Genomic DNA, 24059 nt, shown 5'->3' with positions numbered 1-24059 from the left:
CAAAGGTCCATTCTGGATGGATAGTGAAAATAAAAATGGCATATCAGAGCTCATTTTTAGCTAAGTTAAGGGAAATGGCACTAGTTAGCTAACGTTTCCTTTCCCAAACATAAGTTTTTAGATGCCGCTTATCAAACTCAAGTTAATGAATTGATTCTTTTACTATATTAGACTTGTCACGATACTGAATTTCAGCACCAATCGATACTAAAATAAATAAAAAAACATCCATTTCACTCTAACATTTAAGCGTTGTTTAGTGTGTTCTTAAACACAGATGATTTGCCATTGTATTCATTAGTGCTCAACAGAAATGACTGTGATTGGCTGTGAAGGTCATCAGTTCAGCCTATGAAAGAATCACCCATAATGATCCAAAGCACACCGCCAAAATATCAATAAAGTGGCTTCACAACAACTTTGTAAATCTCCTTGAGTGGCCCAGACCTAAATCCTATTGAACATCTCTGAAGACATCTGAAAATGGCTGTACACCGTTGCTTCTTATTCAACCTGATAGGGCTTGAGAGGTACTGCAAAAGGGAACGGCCAACAATTCCCAAAGACAGGTGTGCCAAGCTTGTGGCATCATATTCAAAAAGACTTGAGGCTGTAATTGCTGCTAAAGGTGCATCAACAAAGTATTGAGCAAATGCTGTGAATACTTATGTACAAGTGATTTTTCAGGTTTTTTTTTTTTTTTTATACATTTTTAACAATTTCTAAACATCTTTTTTCTCATTGTCATTATGGGGTATTGTGTGTAGAATTTTGAGGAAATAAATTAATTTAATCCATTTTGAAATAAGGCTGTAACATAAAAAAATGTGGAAAAAGTGAAGCGCTATGAATGCTTTCTGAATGCACTGTATATGCTAACTTGAAAAGTTTCACAAAAACAACTCCAAGTTTCTTATATAATTGTTCTTTCTCCTACATTTAGATAAAGATTTTTTTTTTCAAACTATTAATAGCACAAAAACACATTTTAAAAAGTAATATACTACATTGATGTAACATAACCAGAACAATTTGTTAGAAAAAAGTGGTACTTTGTATTTGTAATCCAAGCTTGTAAAAAATGTGCAAAGTTTCCAATAAAACAGTGTTGAAAATTGCAGCTGGGATTAATTTAGCTTTATTAGTCACACTAGATCTGAAAGGTCATGTTAAGTGACTTGTGCAAAAAAGTATTCCATATGTATAACATACTGTACACACGATTATATTACTGAAACATTTAGTATCATGGTATTTTATAGGATTTACAGCACACACCATTTTATATTATGAGCGACAAGGTGGCTCAGTGGTTAGCACTATCGCCTCACAGCAATAAGATTGCTGGTTCGAGTCCTGACTAGATCAGTTGGCATTTTAGTTGGTATTTCAGTTGGTCCGTGTTTGCATGGGTTTTCTCTGGGTGCTCCGGTTTCCCCCACAGTCCAAAGACATGCGCTATAGTGTGTATGAGTGTGTATGGATATTTCTCAGTACTGGGTTGCAGCTGGAAGGGCATCTGCTGTGTAAAACATATGCTGAATAAGTTGGCAGTTCATTCCGCTGTGGCAACCCCTGATGAATAAAGAAACTAAGCTGAAGAAAAATTTATTTATGAACATTTTATATTTTAAATGCTTGAATGAGCCTAAACGGAGTAATCTATATCCTAAAAAAGTAGTTCGAAGCATACATAATTTGCTTTCTGGAAAAATCCTCGAATATGGAAAGAAAAACAATGCGTAATAAACCCCAGTCGTGCGTTTCAAAGCATGTACTGCTTGAGCTGAAGCTTTTTTTTTTTAACACCAGTCTTCAGTCTGACTGTCACGAGCAGAGATACGAGACACCTGTGTTGTGTAAAGGAGAGCAGAAACATGTATCAGACATGCACACAAACGCCTCACACGTTTTAAATCAACAAGGCCCCATAGTGTGATCAGACATGAGAAAGAGCCGCGCAGAAGAAAACATGTGAGATTCAACACATGCCTCAGTCTCTGCTTTCCAGAGCGAACGGCTTCTGCCTGTCAACAGGACACTCTGTGTGTGTGTGTGTGTGTGTGTGTGTTAGCAGAAGGGGCCGAAACACACGTCCCAGATGGGAATGTGAAGATTTACATTACAGAATGGTGCAGCGAGACCAAAACAGCAGATTTGAATGGCACTTTATTCATTTTGAGGTTTAAAGTTTTAACTGGATTTCCACATTTCAGAAGCAAATCTAAATATAGATGCAAGCAACCATTAAGGGGCCAAGCACTTTACAGGCAAAATGAGCAAAGCAGTCCAGAGGCAAAATGAGCAAAGCAGTCCAGAGGCAGAATGAGCAAAGCAGTCCAGAAGCAGAATGAGCAAGGCAGTCCAGAGGCAGAATGAGCAAGGCAGTCCAGAGGCAGAATGACCAAGGCAGTCCAGAGGCCAAAAGCAGTAGCAGAGTTTCAAATTTGATGTGTTGTCGTCAGTGTTAGCGACAATGAAGAACCTAAAGTTGAGTGTGAATATATTTAAGCATTACAGGGAGACAGCCTCAGATGCAGTTTGACATTATACCAGCACATTTGTCGATGCTGTCAACAAAAACCGTTTTGCCAATTGACATGAATTTCACAACACTTGGTCACCTTGGTTTGAGGATGATCCGAGTTATATTTGGTAATATTTCGGTATACGGTCTAGGAGTTTACAAAAGATTTTTTTAACAAAATCAATATGGTGGACAGGAAGTTTAGCCAAATGTGGCATATTTAGTATCAATATGCTCGGCATGACCCAAGGAATAAGTTGACATCAATTTTTAACACAATAGATTATTTGCAGTCTAAATTTATTAACAAATTTAATCTTCATTATTGATGGTCAGTAAACAGTTTATAACTCGTCACTAATAGGTGACGCTGTTACCAAATTTATGTGTTGGGGTCACTATGAGTTGCCAATGACAGACCTAAAGATCAGCGTCAATATGTTTAAGCATGCAATTTGTCGATGCCATAAACTGCAACCGTTTCACTAATCGATATGATTTCCATAACTTTTGGTTACCATGGTCTGTAGATGATTGAAGTCAAATTTGGTGAAAATTGAATCAACGGTCAAGGAAGAGTTCGCAAAAGAATCTTTTTGAACAAATAATAATTTGATCCTAATTTTCCCACAATAAACCTAGGCATTCAACATTTATTAGCCATTTTGTAAGATTCATTATTGATGATTAGCTAAGGGTTTTTAATGCGTGACCGCTAGGTGGCGCTGTTACCAAATTTATGCGTTGTGGTTATTGTGAGGCGCCAATGACACACCTAAAGTTCAGCGTCAATACGTTCAAACATTGCAGAATTACAGCCACAGACGATCTTCCTTCTACGTCACTAAACCGCGGATAAGAACCACAGTGTCGCAAGTTTAATTACGTATAAAACGAAATGCCTCAATAAATCCGATCTGCCTGTTTTCATGATAGTCACATTATCACATATCCCATTTCTATCCACATATGAAGAAGGCCTTAAACAGATCTCTGTGAATATCCGAATGCATGCGTTTTTTCATGTTTACACGGTCATAGAACAGACCCGATCTGTGTCACATATGAGGAAAAAAATCGGAATTGGGTCACATTTAACTGGCAGTGTAAACGGGGCCAGATTTGAGTAAATCCATGTGATTTTTTCCTGCTTACACGTACATGGGCCATATGCGATCTGTGCCATATGGGAGAAAAAAAAAATCGGATGGATCACTTGAACCATGCAGTGTAAATGCAGTCTTAATTGTGACCCATAACGGATTCATGTGTTTACACTTGCCATACAATTTACGACGTCGCACATGTGTAAAGGTGGATTCTAGCATCTGCACCACGCTAGCCACGATCGAAGAAATTGTCCTGCTTTTAGCTCTGCGAAATATGCAAATTTCAATGAAGCGTGTTTCGGGCGTCCGCTGCGATTGGATCCTATACCAAATGTTGGCGAACCGAGGGATTGACAAACCGCGCTGGGCATTTTACTCACGCTGTGCACTGTTGACCAATCACAACAGGCTGTCATCGGTCCAATCAGCGCAGATTAGCATCGCGCTAAGGAGGGGTTTGGGAACAAATGAATCGCTGAACGATTCATATGAGAATCGCTGGGATAATTAGGTAAAAATATATTCAAATTATAAGACTATGAAAGTGTTTTTTGACCTTGCATGTATATCAGTATGTTATTGGAGACCCATTAAACCAAAATATGACCCTTTTTAATGTATAATAGGGGCTCTTTAAAGGAAACCTATTATGCCCATTTTTACAATGTTTAAAATAAGTTTCTGATGTGCCTAGAGTAATGCATAAAAATTTCCAGCTCAAAATACCGTACAAATAATGTGTTATAACTCTTTGAAAACATCCCTTTTAGGCTTTGATCCTAATTGTGCCATTTTGGTGACTGTCGCATTAAATTCTAATGAGATTTTCAAAAGAGGGCGGAGCTACAAATGCCTATGTGTCTGCATAGTGGCATATTTCAAATCCATGATTACTGTCCTATGCAAGTGAGGGAAAGATCGTCCCTAGTGGGCAGGGCTTTCCCCAATTGATGACATGTACAAACAGAGAATGCCAATTAAAGCGTTTCTGCAGACATTTTTACCATTACAAGCTGGTTATATTCACAGACTGTTGCCCCACAGCTGTGTTTAAATAGCCCTTATAAAAGTGATTTTTGCATAATAGGACCCCTTTAAAATAGAGAACCAAAACCCTTTGCTATTCTTTCAGTTTTAAACACTTTTGACATCATTCGAATATGCTTAAATGCACTAAAGAAGCATTGTCTTTATAAATGATAAAAACAGATGTTAGTTAACAAAACTTAATGCATTGAAGTAGCATGAACTAACATTAAACTGTTTTTGTATCATTCATTAATGTGTTCATTCATTTGAACATTTCCAGTTGTATACTATGAAGTGAATATCACCACAGTGAACGCACAGTTTAAATAAAAATGAGTTATTTTGAGTACATAAATAATGAATTTAGATTAATATATCATTTAAACGTTGATACATGATGAATTAACCTCATTGTAATGTGATGCAAAATTAGTTGCCTGTATTAAACATCTAATTCAAGACTAGTTTCAATGGATCCCATGATGTCTTGGTTGAGTTTTAAAGTTTTTATGTAACTTTTTTTTATGTAAGCTATACTATTCTGAACACTCTGTTACTGCATCACATTCAACACACTACAGGGTCATACTTTATTTTGATGGTCCGTTTGTTGAATTTGAGTTACATTTCATCTACATGCCAAATAATTGTCATTAGATTATAAGTAGACTGTTAGGTTGAGGTTGGGGATAGGGTTAGTGTAAGTTGACATGTACTTGCAAAGTTTCTTATAGTCAGTTAAATGTCTGTTGAAGGAGCAGCATCAGAAGATATTAAGCAGACAGTCTACTAATACTCATTTGGACCATCAAAATAAAGCGTCACCCACTACAGCATTTAAATTAATGGACAATAAATGAAAGAAAGATGATTGCAGACCTTTAAAATGTTTATATTCCAATGATAAAGAGTCTCAAGAAGAGAGCCAAACACCTGGAACTTTATTATGGAGAAAAAGGTGACATTGGGAAAAAAGTCTTATCTGGCACATACGTCAGTCTTTATACAAAAAACATAAGAAAGAAAGGCTACAAATCTTGATCATTTATACAAATGCAACACCGTTCCAAAAAATAAAACTCTTTTTTTTTCTTTAAAGTAAACTCTTTCTCCGCTCTGAGAGCACCAACTTCGATAACACCAGCACTCGAAATCCCTGAGGAAAGACATGAACACACTCACTCGTACGGGTGCAGGAGTCTCGATCGATGTAAAACTGACACACTGGCTACAGCTAAAAACAGAACAGTTTGATGCAGTCACAACCAAGACCACTAGAAACTACTCGGATATCTTACACTGTAGATGTCAGACAAGACAATCACGTTACAACTGAATAAAAGTACGCATTTTACTATGGTAATGTGCTATGGGGATTTCACAACCTTTGACGACATGTAAAGAGTTGTAATTAAATTTTACTCTACTGCAATCACAATGCAAATATAGTATTATGTATTAAAATGCCCCTATTTTGCTATGTGACAGATGTATCATTTTGTAAATGCTTTGCTCTGATTTGTCAGATGGCTCTGTCTGTTATTACTGATTTGTGTCAAGCCCAATACCATATCTCAATTTTAGTTCCAGAGGCTTCTACTGTACTTTTAAAAACATTGATATACTGTAAGCAGAGACGATAACATCTGTTTTACTGTATCAATTTGAACCGCCAATGGGAGTGCATGCAAAGTGGATTTGCTATTGCAACACAGAAAACACTGGGCCTTAGTTACAAAACATGCAGACCAACAAGATGGAACCAGTAAAATAGTCTAAGGAGGACTTTTAGTTTTTAGGGACTAGTTTGGTGGCTTGGTCCTAATGCTGAGTTCCTATAACTATTTGGTGTGAAAACCCTTTTAATCCCCAAGGAATAGCCTGGTGGCTAGCTCTTGTAACTAAATTCACATGGATACATGGCACAAAAGTCCCTTTAGTTCTCAGGGGACTTTTCTAAAAACAAGTTTCTAAAAACAAGTTCCTATAGACACCTTGTGTGAAAGCGTCTGTAGTCCTTGTAGGACTGGCCCGGTGGTTTTTCCTATTACAAAGTTCCTATACTGTAGCTACCCAGTGCAAATGCCTCTTTAGTTCTTGGGGGACTAGCCTAATTCTAAACTCTAATTCTAAACACATAAATTAGTTCCTATAGCTACTGTACCTGCTACAAAGCACCTTTAGCTGTCAAGGGACTTAAACAGTTAGCCAGTTTCATAAAACAACATCCTATAGATGCCTAGTTCTCCAGTAGTCTTTGAGGGAGTGCCCTGGATTATTCCTATAACTTAGTTCCTATAGATATCTGTTGCAAAAGCCCCTTTAGTTCTGGGTAAACCAGTCTGGCGGCTAGTTCCCATAACTAAGTTTTTATAGCTACCCGCTGTGAGGACCCCTTTAGTTCTGCTTGGATAAGCCTGTTGGTTAGTTCCTATAACTAAGTTCCTAGAGCTATCTTTTATGAAAGCCCTTTTAGTTCTGGGTGGACCAGTCTGGTGGCTAGTTCTTATAACTAATTCCTATAGCTACCCAGGGTTAACTAAGTTCCTAGAGCTATCTGTTGCGAAAGCCCCTTTAGTTCTGCATGGACCAGCCTGTTGAGTAGTTTTAAGTTCTGCTAGCCAGTTTTATAACTAAGCTCCTAGAGCTACCCACTGCAAAAAAAAAAAAAAAAAAAACTAAACCAACCAAACAAACAAACAAACAAACAAACAAACAAACAAACAAACAAACAAACAAACAAACAAACAAACAAACAAACACCTTCAGTTCAGCATGGACCAGCCTGATGGCTAGTTCTTATAACTACATGGTACAAAACCACTTTAGGGCACATGATAACAGTCTGGGGTTTAGTTCCTATAACTAAACTAAGCTAAATGTGCATACAAATACAAATAATTGCAAATAGTGAATGGAACCCAGTGTATTCTCAAGTTATCAACAGCACAAATCAAACTCTTCTAAAACAACAGCATTTGGGGGTCAAAACAGATGTTTTTCTTGGGCTGATGTTTCATTTGGGAAACAGTAACTCGTTGTAACTAATCATGCATTTTTGCAAATTTTGCTCTTTTACAATCTATATCATACACTACACAAAGCATAATAGAGGCACTTTAAAGGAATAGTTCACCCCAAATTAACAGTGTTTTTATTCTTTACTCACTCTCATGCTGTCCCAAAACATTTTTAAATGTATTATTTGCTCTTCTACTGAAGAAAAAACAGTCATCCAGCTTTGGAATGAAATGAGGGTGAATAAATAACTACAGTGTTTTAACTTTTGGCTGAACTATATATAATTTTTTTATTAAACTTCTAATAAAATGTAAACTAAATCTTCTAAATACAATATCTGATAATGTATCTGACTATCTTGTATTCTGGAGAATAAAAAGCTGTGAGGGAAAGAGAAGACACAGAAACAGAAATGTGAAGAAACACATTGATGTGAGAAACCGTGAAGACGAATGCATGACAAATTCTGGGTTTATTCCCTTTCAAATGATCCCATTACACACGTCTCAATGAAACAATGGATGAATTAGTTAAGCTCAGAATGTTTTAAAAAAGGGCACCTTGAATCAGAAATATTTAAACACTTTTTTTGACATATAACAGAGCCAGCTGTTTTCTTTTTCAATCAAGACAACATAAAAGGGAATAAGTTAATACTGACTCAGACCTCCGACATGACATTTGCTAGACTTTTAAAGGGACAGTACTACCAAAAATAAAAATTCTGTTATTTATTTACTCTCATGTCATTCCTTACTTTAATGATTTTATGATATTAATGGAGGGGGACTTGCGAATTGCAAAAGCAGCAACATAAAAGTACAGCTTTATAATCGTATAGCTTCAGTAAATGTGAAAAAATAGCACCACTGCAACAGAATGAAAATGATCCATCTAAATTTCTTCAACAGAAGTAAGTAATATGAGCTTTCGGGTGAGAAAACAAATACAGAATTTCATTTTTGGTTCAGAACAATGTGAATGAGAAGCCATCAGAAAAATCCTTCATAAAAAACTGGTGTGATCACCAAATAATATTCAATTATTCTAATTAAATACATACACAAAGCTGGAGCAAAAATGCAACAAAGACAAACATGAGACCAAAAAATGCTGACCGAACTAACCAAATACTTGACATATTGTGATTTTTAAAGTTTGAGTGAAAACATCAAACTGTAAAATGTGTCATTTTATATATTAGGTTCCATTTGTACACTTAAACATAAAAGAAAAGAATATTAAACCAACATTAATTATAAACAATCCCTTACAAATCTATGGCTGTATATTGTTAGATGAGTGCAACAAGTGAAAGGATTTGTATTTGGTTAGGAGTTACCGGTCAAAGCTTTGCGTTTACGGTTTGTTGAACCAGTTCTGTCAAAAAAAAGACATTACTATTGGGTTTATGCCTATATACGTTCAGATATAATAAACACCACCATTCAAATGTTTGGGATATTTGAATGCTTTTGAAAGAAGTCTCTTATGCTCACAAAGACATTTCATTGATTAAAACCAAAGACTCTAGAATACACAAGACATGTCACTCGTATAGTTTTGGATGTGGAAAAATGTAACAGTCAATTTGGGGAATGAAGCCCCGCCTTCTAGTGCAGGAGCCAATCAGTGACTGCTGTAGTCTGACGATTCCCTGGGGGGAGGGCTCAGACCAGACATGAGTTTCTGCAGATTTTGTGTGATTCGAATGCTTAGAAATTAAACTAAAGAGACAGTTGCTGTTTAATTTTAATGGTGATTCCTAATCTGAAATTTAATCGTAAACTTGGCAAGCAATTTTGGAGAATTTGATGTTTCCTCATTCAAACTGAATGCCTGAGAATACTGCCCGAGAGGCGTTTCAAAGATGGCCATTGAGTGAAATGACTTGCCTTAAAGGGACTTTGTCAAAATCAGAGTGAAAAAAACAAAGAGTAATACTGTTTACCAATTACAATTTGAAAGCATTTGATTATATATTCAAATGTAATTTATTCTTGTGATGTCAAGCCTCTTTACTGATACTTTTTTGATCAATTTAATGTGTGTTTGCTAAACAGAAGTATTTTAAGCAGTGTTAAGCATACACTATTTAAAAGGAGCTGAATCAACACAATTCTTGAGCTTGTTGGGGACAACATAATTATTTCATGTTCTATCTTACTTTAATCTCTTCTTAAATTTGTAAAGACAATAAAGTTAACTTAACATGAACCCAGCATTATTTAGTGTATATGCGCACATCCCTCACAAATTTCTATTTTAAATAACTGTTTTCTAGAATGCTTTATAATGATATATTTGTGTATTTACATTAGATTAGTCATTACTGAAGCCAACTCTGGAGCTAATCAAAATAACTAGCCAGCTTTATGTTTGGAAAAAAATATGAAAGAATTTCTTTTTAAAAGAGAAAAAATAAAGAAATAAAGAAAAACAAAAATAAATAAAACTTAGTTGAAATGTTGTAGTGTTTATTTTATTTTTAAATATTTTGTTTAAACTTAAATGTATTATATTTATATTTCTAAAGATGTTAGGTGACCAAACTATTTTAAAGGAATATAACTGTTCAATAAATCTGTTTTGTTAAAATGAACCAAAATATCTACTGAGAAATGGATAACAATATTCATTTTCAAAAGGGGGTGTACTTATTTATGCGCAGCACTGTATTTATATTTTTAACAACAGTTCTGTCTGGTTCTTGAATCTGATTGGCTGATAGCCGTGCGATATTCTGCAATATCAGAACTCCTACAGCCTCCTCACCCTTCTGTATTAATCCGCCCACATAGAGAAACAGCAGATCAATAAACTCACTACAGTCTGACAAATATTGCAGCTGTTGGACAACATAATGTACTTTAGAGGTTTTTTTAGGCATGAATATAGTTGTTCAGATTACAACTATGCAGTTTATTTATAATGATAGTGCCTATTTTAAATATTCATAATTTCGGAGATACAGCAACATCCACAAAATGGCGACAGAGACCGCATAATAAGCCCTTTGAGGAGGAAAACCCCAGCGTAATTTTAAACTACAGCTGATCAAATCATTATAAAACTAGTAAGTGACTTTCTAAGTCAATCTCTCTCTTTTGTATGTTGCAGTGCTGTGTATATTCTATATAATTGTAGTGTTTTGAGTGTGAGATGGGACTCGCATATTAGGAATGTATGTATTTTTTGTTGGCCACTCTGTTTAATCCTGAGTTACTTTTTGGTCGGCCATCTATTTCTAATGAGTCTCCATGTTTTTTTTTGTTACTGCAGACTGTTCAGTAAACAGAAAGAAGAATTACGCATTTTTCCAAATCGCAAACACAACAGTAATCAGATAGTGTTTGCGCTGCTTTAGCTTTATTAGGGTTAATTATTGTGATATCGCGATTGCAAAAGAGAAATACTGGGAAATCTCTGTAGATTGATGGCATTTTTAATGCCAATCAGTCTTATAATCTTTAAATGTCAGCAAAATCACCTGTTTTGCCATCACTTTAGACATTACGGTAGATAATCATTTAAAAAGTAGCTCTAAAGTCACGTTGGTGAAGTAGCAATGGTTTCTGCTGTTCTGACGTCAGCTGCAGATGTGAATGAGTGGCGGAAGAAAGTAGTTCCTCATACAAAAGGGTTTTGAGACTATTCGTGTTAGATTTTTTTTTAATATACATTATTATATAATCAGTTGTATAAATGCAATATCACACTCGTAGCAGCGAAATGTGGATGTATATTGTCACTGGTGGGACACCAGCCTCCCACTAGCGCCGACGAGTGTGATATTGCTCATTTACTGCGAGTGTGAAATTGCTCATTTGCAAAATGCGGTTTTACTTACAGGTTTCCCATGAATGCTGCTATAAATTATCATCTAATAACAACACATTGTACACTTACACCATAATGTTAGTGCACAGTATGACAATTTTTGGAATTTGTCCCTCGTTTTCACAAGTCTCACTTTAAATGCAAATGAGATGCTGCTCCACACCTACTTTCCAGAAGAGGGTGGAGCCTTTACAGTTCATGCCTCAGTTACTCTAAAACCAATGCAGATGTTTTGTGTGTTGCTGTTAAAGTCTTGTCACACAGCGCACAGACATAATGTGTGCACCGAAAAGATTAAGCGGTTAAAAATGTCCAAATATTGTTTGTCTCTGTAAATGTAAACAGTCAGGGGCATATTTGTCATATTTTATACAGTATATTTGATATGTGAAAATGTCTTTTGAATATAGAGACTATGACCCCTTTAAAAAATACTCACCCCAAACTGTTGGATGGTAGTGAAACGGTAAAAAAACAGTCCGCTGAAATTCTCATGCCCGTTTCATTTTAGTTAAAAAACAAATCCAAACAAAAATAAAAGTTTGCAAAGTAAGGCAAAGAAAGCTTGCAAGTTCAATTCACTAAGATTTCCTTCAGGCTACATAGCTTATCGAGTGTTCCTTTCCTGTCATTTTTGGCATTAATATGGATTCAATCTGTTGATCCCACATGTTATCGAGTGTTGTGGGTATGGCATGTATGGATTGACGAAACATCGACAGGCTCCCAATGTCCAAACTAAATACCAGATCACAAAAACCAAACTTCACAAATCATCCGTGCTCATATATACAGTGTCATTACATTAACAACCTCACAAATCAATCATTTTGACACGATGGATATATATAATAATTATTTTTTTCGCAGTGAGAATGATTTCATGAGAACATGTTTGGCCTTATCTTATTTTTTTGTGATATTCAGACTGTACGCTTTTTTTTACGCATCCACATGTTTCCGCCATGATGTGTTCATTAAATATTAATGATTCCAATCATAAGAATGGAGAAATGACATGGAAATGTACTGTACATGCAGAGTATAGCCTCATGGGGGTTGTAGCACTCGTTCCTTCTCAGTTTCATTCAGCCTCAGGACAAATATTGCCCTTCAAGACTATTAAGAGTCGACTAACTAATTGCCATCTAATTTAGCGTGAGACTTCAAGTATGTATCTATGGGCCACTTCAAGTTAAAGACTCCCGGCATGTCTGGGGAGCGCCGCAGGTCTAGACTGTTCCAGAATGTTCCGTTTTACCAGACATTTAAGTGTCACATGAGGTAACCCAGGTTTTGAAAAAGTTCTTTGTCAGCCCTAGGATGTCGATTACCTCACTAGTGAGAGCTCAAAGAGAACATCTCTGTTACAACCTCAGCAAAGGTGAAGGAGTAATCAAACGTGTCCAAGTTAAGGTGCCATGGTCCTCAAGCCCTGTTTTTCCATGATGTTCCAGAGCTTCCGCAGGTTGGACTGAGTGATGGTGTCATCTGGCTTCAGCTGCAGGGCTCGCAGGTAATTGGCTTCTGCTTCCTGAAGTTTACCGTTGAGATGCAGAATCGCTCCGAGATTCATGAGAGCTGCAGGATACTGTTGATGAAAAACATCACTTTATAGTTACCATCACTTCATTATTTACGAAGTGTATTTTTTTAAATGCAATTTTGCATGTGTAATAGGCGACACAGTGGGTCAGTGGGCAGCACTGTCGCCTCACAGCAAGAAGGTTGCTGGTTTGAGCCCAGGCTGGGTCAGTTGGCATTTCATTGTAAAGTTTGCATGTTCTCCCTGTGTTGGTGTGGGTTACCTCCAGGTGCTCCAGTTTCCCACACAGTCCAAAGACATGCAGTATAGGTGGGTACGCTAAATTGGCCATAGTGTATGTGTGTGAATGCAAGAGTGTATTGGTGTTTCCCAGAACTGAGTTGCAGCTGGAAGGGCATCCCCTGCGTGAAACATATGCTGGATAAGTTGGCAGTTTATTCCGCAGTGGCGACCCCAGATTAATAAAGGGACTAAGCTGAAAATAAAATGAATGATTCACAAAATACAAGTAGGGGTATTTACATTTGTAAACACTTCCATTCACAATCACCATTCACAAAACCTTTGCCAACAGTAGATACAGTATTTCTTCTACTAATTGGTTTTAGAGTCTTGACCACTGTTGTATAATTTACTTTTTTTTTTAAAAGGCCATTCATTGCTAATTACATCATAGCATGACTATCATTGTATTTAAATGACTTTTCTACATTGTAAAACCCAATAAGTTAAGGTTACTCAAACCATTTACTGTAAGTTAAAAAACTAATCCTAATGAGTCCTGTGAACTTAATCCATTTGAGTAAACAAAGCAAATTGAGCACAATAAAACCCAAAAAGTTAAGGCAACAAAACCCGTTTGAGGAAACCGATTACTACAAACCATTTGAGTTAAAAAACGAATCTATACGAGTACTGTGAACTTACTCCACTTAAGCTGAAGTAATGAGGTATTTCATTAACTTATTACCTTCAACACTGCGTTCAAAACTCTTTTCAAATGAGTAGAATTAACTTTCAGTCAATGTTGAGTTAACTACACTCATTTCATTTGATAAAATTGACTATTGGGTTTTACAGTGTAATTATCTTGTCTGAAAAGTAACTTACTCAAGAGTAATTTAATTACTTGACTCAATACTAAAAATCCACATAAATCTCAACATGTAGACAACCTTTATGCCACATGAATATTTAAAAACCTTTGCCACACGAACTGTAGAAATAGCATTTCCAAAACTTTGTTTTATAATCTTGACTAGTGTTGAGAAGATTACTTCAAAAAAGTAATTAATTACTAATTACATCATTAAAGTTGTATTTAAATTTACTAATTACCTAGTCTGAAAAGTAACTTACTCAAACGTGATTTAAATACTTGACTCAATACTAAAAATCCACAAATGTTTGTATTTTAGTCAGACAGGACCTTTAGGTTTTGTTAAAAAACAAACACTTGTTGGCACCAATAGCCTAGTGGTACTGTACACCGACATACAGCACTTAAATTTTAAACAAAATATGTGTCAAAACTCAAAACTTTTCTAAGTAATGACACCATATTGAATACAAGTTTGCATACAGTATACATTTTCAAAAATATTTAATTGTTTCTTAACCATGTACAATTGTCAGAAAAAAACTATCCTTCTTTAGATAAAAATAGAATTATTATACAAAATATCTGCATAACAAAAATACATACAATTACTGTGAATCTCTGAATTTATACCATATATTGGCATGAACTATTTTTTTTCTTAGGAAAATGCAACTTTCTTGATGTATTTTTTATTACTTATTCTGCAAAATATGTAAGCACAACGACAAAAAATACAGTTACTTTGCTCATATAAATGATTTATACAAAACTGTTGAATTTCTGTACATTAAGCAAAAGTACATTATAAGTATCTGTAATTAAATTACCTAAAAATTTGAGTAATTCCTTTATTTTTTTCAGTGGAAAAGTAATTTAAAACACAGTAACTTATTACTTTGTAACTAAATACACCCAACACTGGCCTTGCCTTTTGCTCAGTTTAAATGTCTTTCTGTTATTTCTGTTGGTTTTAATATCAATATGTTTTATTACTCTATGTACAGCACTTTGGTCAGTCGTGTGGCAGTTTAATTGCGCTCTATAAATAAATGAACTTGAACCTAAATCTAATCTTCAAATCGGCTTATATTGCTCATCTTCAAACTGGCCATGCAAACTCACCACACAGACCAACAAAAAGCTGCCTGGTTTGAAAATTATTTAAGCTTAATAAATACAACATATTTAACTACTAAAAATGGACCTTGTTTCAATGATTGCATCTTAAGGAAGCAATAATACAGTTTGCATACATATCCTCAAGGTTGTAGTGGTTCGTTTGCATTTCTGAAATGATTTTTAGGTCCGCAGGTCCATAAATCTCCTCAGAAAGTGTCTGCTATTCTACAGTCTATAACTCTTCAGGACGTGCATCATCTGTTTTACTTATGTCAAGGTTTCATGAGTAATGCTGAATGCATCAGCGTTCAATGGAAACAATATGTTGACTACACTGATTCTTCTCACATAAAGCGATTTCAATAGACGTTTAAATCAAACAGTACCCATAAACTAAACCCAAGAATTCTTACACAGAAATACAAAAACACATTCACTGTATAAAATACAGGCATGCAATCACAATCATTCAACCATAAACAGTTTAGATTTTTATGTCTTAAATGCAAGAAGGTGATGTGATTTAATCCAAAAATCATTTGTGGATATGCTTCGTGTTTAACATGCCACTTCTGAAAGCAGAGAGTCGTATATTATCTAACACTCATGAAAGTAAAAACTTACACTAACTGACATTTAAGGCCGGCTGCCACCGTTTTCCCACATGGAAATGTAGAAAGAGACGGTCATTGTGGAATTACACAAGACATAAGTAACATATTAGCGCTGTTTGACCCGACGCGTAGAAGTCAAACCTCAAAATGAGACTGAGGGACAAATGAACTGCAAACTGTGGCATTAACTGCACTCATGTGACACATATACCTTCCTCTCAAATATATTCATGCGCAAATTCAGCAGCTTTTCCACTTGCAACTAATATCCAAGTATACTGTTGGGGGAAATAATATAGAAAAATGGAAAAGTACATTTTCTGTCAGGTCAAGTTTTGCTAAGTTTACAGACATTTTCTAAAGCAAATTTTACCAGGAATAAATAATCATCAAATTGAGTTTTTTCCTTATCATCTTTAAAGTAAGACTAGAAGGGGAATGGGGTAAAAAAAAGGAAAGAAACCCTAAAAGTTACCCACTTGCCCAGATGAAGTTTTGGATTGCTTTTTAATTAATTAATTAATTTATTTATTTATTTATTTATGGATGCAAATGATGTATTAATTGATGTATTAATTGTATGATGTATTAATTATTTCAAGTTCATTTCCTGGCAAGTCAAGTTTCGCTAAGTTAACATACATTTTCTAAACCCATTTTTAAAACTTGCAAAGTTCATGCATTAATTTCCTTCTGCTAGTCCCTAATTTATAAAGGATCACCACAGCGGAATGAACCGCCAACTATTCCGGCATACTGTATGTTTTAAGCAGCGGATGTCTTTCCAGCCACCATAAACTCTCGCATTCACACACACTCATACACTATGGCCAGTTTAGTTCATCCAATTCACCGATGCATGTGTTTGAACTGTTGGGGAAACATGGGGAGAACATGCAAACTCTACACAGAAATGCCAACTGGTCAGGCCTGGATTCGAACCAGCAACATTCTTGCTGTGAGGTGACAGTGCTAACCACTGAGCCACCGAGCCACCTGACCTGCAACGTTTACATCACAAATTGAGTTTAAAAAAAATCATCTTTAAAGTAATACTGGAAGTTGAATAAGGTTAAAAAAAAGACACCCCTACAGTTATCACCCAGGGTCTCTGCAGGTTTCATCAAGTCAAATTCAAGACTTTTTAAGACCAATATGACTGAAATTCTTAAGACTTATACATATATTTATCGTGGAGGCAATTGCATAAGTAATCAAAAAGATTTATTTGTTGGCTTTTGGTCCAAACTGATCGAGTATAACTTCTATTCAACCTAATGCATTTCTGTTATAAAAATATTAAGTTTCATGTCTATTTATAAATATTATGTCTATTCCTCCTTACTTCTGTAAATAGTTTTGTATGAATGGAAGATAAATATAAAGGAATATATCGCTCTGTTATTATAATGAGGAACTGTGTAATTGTTTTTAGTTTTCTTTCCCTGATTTTATTAAGATGGATTGTTGATGATTCAATGGATGTCGGCCCAATTGGGTACCTTTACTTGGACAGGAAAGTTAAGACCTTTTTAAAATGATTGCAGTATAGGTGAATTGGGTATGCTAAATTGGCCATAGTGTATGTGTGTGAATGCAAGAGTGTATTGGTGTTTCCCAGTACTGGGTTGCAGCTGGAAGGGCATCTCCTGCGTAAAACAAATGCTGGATAAGTTGGCGGTTCATTTCGCTGTGGTGACCCCAAATTAATAAAGGGACTAAGCTGAAAAGAAAATGAATGAATGAATGAATGGTTCACAAAATACAATTAGGGGTATTTACATTTGTAAACACTACCATTCACAATCACCATTCACAAAACCTTTGCCAACAGTAGATACAGTATTTCTTCTACTAATTGGTTTTAGTGTTGGATAATTTACTTCAAAAAAAGGCCATTCATTGCTAATTACATCATCGAATGACTGTATCATTGTATTTAAATGAATTGTAAAAACCCAATAAGTTAAGGTAACTTTTTTCCTTTACTTGAACAGGAACGTTAAGACCTGTTTAAAATGATTTAAGACCTACTGTACAACAAGATCTGAATTCAAGACCTTTTAAGGCTTAAAATTCTGTTTTTGAAATTTAAGACATTTTTAGACTTTTTAAGACCCTGCGGACACTCTGATCACCATACTTGCCCAGTAAAAGTTTTTGATTGCTTTTTGTTATGTTTAAATATGCAAATGAAGCATTATTTCAATTAGTATGTGTTCAACTGCATACACTTCTAGCACAAAAATCTGATCTCTGGATGAAGTCATGTTCAACATTCCTGTTTAATTTTACTGACATTTCTACAGACTATACTTTTTATGGAGGGGATTTTTCTCCACAATATAAAAAATACAGCCAGAAAACTAATCAGGCAAAATTACACAAACATATTCCTCTATAAAACCTTCAGAATACAGATATGAATAAAAATATAAGGTTTGGTGTATGAAAGTGCTGCTGAAGATTTGATGGAGATTTATGGCTCAGTACAGGAGAAAACATTCATTTTGAGAAAATGGCTTTAAAATATGTAGTGCAAACGAAATCTACAGACACAAATAGATAAAGTGTGGCAAAAGAACACTTACAGTAAATGAGTTTTGCATGTTCTTTTTGCATTAGACAGAAAAAAATTAAACACTTAGAAAGGAAAATTTAAGAGTTCACACTTAGCTGATGATTTATCATAAGCTCGTTTGGCATGCTGTCCCAGGAGAGAGACCCTGAGCTTAAGGTATCCCCGAGCACAGGGCTCCCTCCCATTCGCAGAGCAAGAGGAGAGATTGAGCTCAGGTAGATCTCAAAAACTCCACGGATGAAGTGGCTAAGGTTAATTACTTTGAGAAGGAAGGGAACTAGACAGAATGCCTATTTTGCTTAGTCTGCTACGTATGATGCATATCTTTGCATGGTGGGAGGAAACTGGAGAACCCGAGGACACGGGGATAACATAAAAACTTTCTTGCTGTGGGGCCAACAGTGCTAACAACTGGGGCGCTGTGCCACCCAATCTATGAGAAAAAAGGAGAAATAGGGGAGGAAGGGGGGTTTCTTCCCACCTTGAAAGACTGAAGACTGTGGTCATATACAGAAACTTAGGAATCATATGATTGCAGGACCATGATTAGCAAATATGGGACTGGCTGTGGTAAATCATTAGCACGTGATCCTCTCAAAATTAGTTTATAAATAACTTCAATAAGTGCAAAATCTCAAAACAGGACATGAAAGAGTGTTTTTGCTTGCAGTGTCTCATCTTAAAACTAATATGTGTATTCATTTGTATGTGCATATTTATTTTTGTGTGCATTTCAGTGTTTAAGGCTCTCCAGATGATTGTAGAGACCTTCTGCAGAATAAAAAAAAGTGTTTCTAGACAGAGTCAGGTGAAAGGAAGTGAAGAGGAATCTGTCCTGCTGAGGCCTCCAGAAATTTCCTGACCTCTTCCTTCCTCTTCTGCCTCCACACTTTAACCTCACTGAATCCCACACAACAGCAGACTGGCATGCAGTCACAGCATCAGCCGGACCAGATGTGGAAAGGATCTTGGGACCTTTGTTTCAACAGCTGCTAAGGAGACAAACATCCCTGCAGACCGTGCAACAAAATCCAGACAACGCACAACACTAGAATAAAGGCTGCATTTTCTAAAAATAAAGTAAATAAAAGAAGGGCTTTGCAGCTGGTAGCAGAGAATTTGAGAGGTAGTGTCGTTTTGTATTTTATCATGGTTTTAATGAAGGTTGATAATAATGATTATGATAATAATTACAAATGTTGTTTTATCTTTTATCATGGTTTTAATGAAGATCAATAATAATAAATTTTATATATATATATATATATATATATATATATATATATATATATATATATATATATATATATATATATATATATATATATATATATATATATATATATATAGATAAGATTATTTAAAGATAAAATGACATTTGTAATAATAATAACAATAATAATAATAATTAAAAAAAATAAAAATAATATATGTAATAAAAATATAATAATATTAATAATAATAATAATAATAATTATAATTATAATAATAATTATAATAATTATTATTATTAGAAAAATACATAAACAAACATTTAAATAAATAAATAAATAAATAAATAAATAAATAAATAAATAAATAGATAAATAAATAAATAAATAAATAAATAAATAAATAAATAAATAAATAAATAAATAAATAAATAAAAAAAACTTGGTTGAAACAATGACAACTGTTTTAATTAAGCTAACAGAAAAGGGTTTATAAGAAAAATTAAGTTTAATCATTCATTTTTTTTTCTTTTTCTTTTTTTACATTTCCAGTTTGCACTACTGTTTGGCAAACAGGGCAACTTCCCTTCAGGCAGCTGCTCATCCAACATCAAACGCTTCACATTTTCCAAAGAAATCAAACAACTGTGTGTTCTGTGAGCCTCACGGTACACTTTCCTGACTTACCACGTCCCTTTAAAGTCCCGCCAGCAGAGCTTCTACAGTTGGTCACCAAATAAACATGTGTAGAGCAACCGAGGCACGCCAATGAAGATGAAACACTGCAGGCAAAAATCACGCTTTGCACATCCACCGGTCAATTTTGAGATTTTGTCCTTATAGGCTTTGCATAATGTGCTTTTTCAGTATTCAATATTTTACTAGATAATTTTCAAGATACTAGTATTCAGTTTAAAGTGCAATTTAAAGACTTAACTAGGTTAATTAGGTTATATAAATCATTGTACCTGTATAACGGTAGTTTGTATTTTTGAAAAAAAATATTGCTTCAGGGGGCTAATAATATTGACCTTAAAATGCTTTTATTGTAGCTGAAATAAAACAAATAAGACTTATTTCCAGAAGAAAAAATATTATAGGAAATACTGTGAAAAATTCCTTGCTCTGTTAAACATCATTTGGGAAATATTTGAAAAAGAAAACGATTCACAGGGAGGGCTAATAATTTTGACTTCAACTGTATATGTGCCTCTATTTAGTCAAGTGTTTTACAGAGGAATATGCTCACACATAATTTGACTGCATGTATAACATATTATATGAAGTATTTTTCACTTTTCCGACTTTCTACAAGTTGAAAAGTGACAAAACTACTAGGAAAAGAATAAGTGCAAGCTACTTACTGCATTCATGTTGTATTGCAACTGAGGTGGGATTCAGGTACAGTAAGATGTGGTGGTACGGGTGTAAGGGATTGGTCCAGAGTGGAATTATTAATGTTATAAAAGAAATTAATTACAGTTGCATTTATATACTGATCATTTCTTCAAATATAAGCACAATGTAAAAACATAAATAAGTGTGTTGATTAGGCCTAATTTACATGCAAGTAATTAAGGCTCGAATGTCAAATTCTAAAACTTTTCCATGACTTTTACAGACAACAGAACCTCTTTTACCTATAATAAGTATAAAAACAGGCAGCTGCTGTGTTGAGCAATTCTGTTATCATTGAATTCTGTTAACAAAAATTAGAGGAGCTTGAATTTTTTTAACTGCCACAGATTTCCTGCAGATTTTAGCCAGCCAGGACACGGTTCAAATCCCTTCTGTACCATCTGCGATGTATTATATATATATATTAAAAAAAACCATTGTGTTTGAGTATAGAAAGTGCTATAAAAAAACCTTTTCCCCTCCAGAAGGGACTGGTTGAGCACTGCGCAGACAAAAAACAGCCACAGACAGTATTTTAACAGGTACTGCCTGGTGATTTGATTGCTTGATACAAGTGAGAAAGGAATAAAATGGGAGTCAAAAATAAATAAATAAATAAAATAACCATAACAATATGTATTGTTAACAATGTTCTTGTATTGTAAGTTTCTTTTATACTTTGTGATTTATGCTTTTGGATATGGACATAAAAGTTTGTAATAAAAGGAATAATTATACAAAATGGCAAAACACAAAAAACATAAAACAAATAGTATAGAAAAAAATACATTTTGATCAATTAGAAGTAACATTTTAAAAGACAAACAAAAACACCTTATATTCCATGATCCCATATATAAAATATAAAATTATAAAATAAATTAAATTAAATAAGAAATAAAAAAAATGTAAATTTAAAATAAAGTAAATTAAAATTAAACAAAAAAATAAAACAATAAAATAAATGATAATAAAATTAAATTAAATATAAAATTAAAAAAAATTAATTAATTAAATTGAAAAATTTAAAATAATTAAATAAAACAAAAAATAAAATGAAAAATAATACAATTAAATAAAATAAAATATATAAATAAAATAAATAAATAAATAAATAAATAAATAAATAAATAAATAAATAAATAAATAAATAAATAAATAAAATAAAATAAAATAAAATCAGCTGACTTAGAAAGTCTGGAATAGACCTTTTAAAATTGCATGATAATACAGAAACCTTGCAATCTTCTCTGTAAAAACCTTCTACTGCATTACTCATTACTCCAATTTTCACTTTTACTCCAATATTCAGATTTTTGTGCTAGAATTATATGGAAAAATTCCACCTATTTAATGAAATAATGCTTTAACTGCATATTGAAACGCAACATTTTTTAAAAAACAATTTTTTGGTTAAACTGTATTCACTTGCCGTCATTAAAGCTTTGAGGGAATTGCAAATGTCCTGTGTGTTTTGAGTACTTACATTGGGTCTCAGGCTGGCAGCTTGTCTGTAGTATTTCTCAGCGGCATCATTGAGACTGGCTTGCCTGAAAAAGCAAATAAACATCATGTGTTACTTCATCCTGTCGCACAAGTTTATCACTGGCCATTAAACCGGGGACTATTTGACCAACATGAAAAGCCCTGCAGATGCCAAACAGGGTTATAAAACTGCCTGACTTCACTACTTTCAGCAGAAGAAAAAAAGTCTTCATTTTTAAGGTTGTGACCTACAACCTACTGGATGCTCTTTGATGTTCTTTAACATCTTGAATAAAATAAAATAAAATAAAAAAACTATAAAATAACATAAAAATAAAAAAAACAATAAAATAACATAAAAATTATACAATTCAATATGGAGTCAATGACTGTCAGCCAAGACAAACTGAGTTATGATGAAAGAGCCTAAGATTCCCTGGTCCCAGGTCATATGATAAATGACCGCTTTTTTATACTGGCCAGTTCTATAAACCTTCCTTCATGTTCAACAAAACTCTTTGGTGAAAAGAGCTACGGTTAAACGCTTCAAGAAACTGCTTTTTATAAATGAAAAATCATATGTACTCGAGCAAAGAGATGAGGGATAAATAGTAGGTGTGCAAAACATTTCAATATCTTAATCTTGAAATGAGCAAGAGAGATGAATGAGGAAGATATTAAATGAAGACATAATGTTGATTTATATTTCTGGAGATAAATTGTACAAATAAAACTGAAGATGTTATGAGTTAAAAAGAAAGAGTTGAGTGAAGCGAGTTCAAGATAGATATTATGACTCTTTGAAAAATGAATCCAGCCTACAACACTTTTTAATCTCATTCCTAACTCCTATTTTTTTTTAATCATTTCATATCCCAGCTCTGTCATAGTTTAAATATTAAACTAAAAAATAAAATATAAAATCGCCTCACAGCAAGAAGGTCACTGGTTCGAGCCTCGACTGGGTCAGTTGGTGTTTCTGTGTGGAGTTTGCATTTTCTCCCCATGTTTGCGTGGGTTTCCTCAGGGTGCTCCGTTTTCCCCCACAAGTCCGAAAACATGCGGTATAGCTGAATTGGGTAAGCTAAATTGTTCATAGTGTATGTGTGTGAATGAGTTTGTATGGATGTTTCCCAGTACTGGGTTGCAACTGGAAGGGCATCCGTTGCATAAAACATGCTGGATAAGTTGGCAGTTCATTCCGCTGTGGTGATCCCAGATTAATAAAACACTAAGCCGAAAATAAAATAAATGAATGAATGTATGATCTTATTCTACATCCCTAAGCCTACTCATTAAACCCAACTACTAACTTACTAAATATTAATAAGCAGCATATTAGTACTTTATTCAGATAAAAGTCAATATTAAAATACCTAAAAATAAAGTGTGACCAAAATATTTTATCAAAGAACAATGCTTTTCAATGAATAACTGTAATTTAGGGATCCTCATTTTCTATCATGGCACAAATAAT

At 34.3% G+C, this 24059-nt stretch overlaps 1 protein-coding gene across 1 annotated transcript in view; it reads right to left on the bottom strand.

Annotated features, from left to right (window-relative positions):
- Positions 1-5583: 5583 nt before the first annotated feature.
- Positions 5584-24059, bottom strand: part of tmtc2b (transmembrane O-mannosyltransferase targeting cadherins 2b) — a 217941-nt gene continuing 199465 nt past the window's right edge. The window contains exons 11-12 of the mRNA XM_056477886.1: positions 22584-22647; positions 5584-13117 (exon numbers count right to left, since the gene is read on the bottom strand). Coding sequence (XP_056333861.1) covers positions 12938-13117; positions 22584-22647 — 244 coding nt within the window. The 3' untranslated portion in view covers positions 5584-12937. The remainder of the gene's footprint in view (positions 13118-22583; positions 22648-24059) is intronic.

Source organism: Danio aesculapii, chromosome 18 (assembly GCF_903798145.1).
Source record: "Danio aesculapii chromosome 18, fDanAes4.1, whole genome shotgun sequence".
Lineage (NCBI taxonomy): Eukaryota > Metazoa > Chordata > Actinopteri > Cypriniformes > Danionidae > Danio > Danio aesculapii.
The sequence above is the reverse complement of the archived record's forward strand: the minus strand, read 5'-3'. Positions and strand labels throughout refer to the sequence as shown.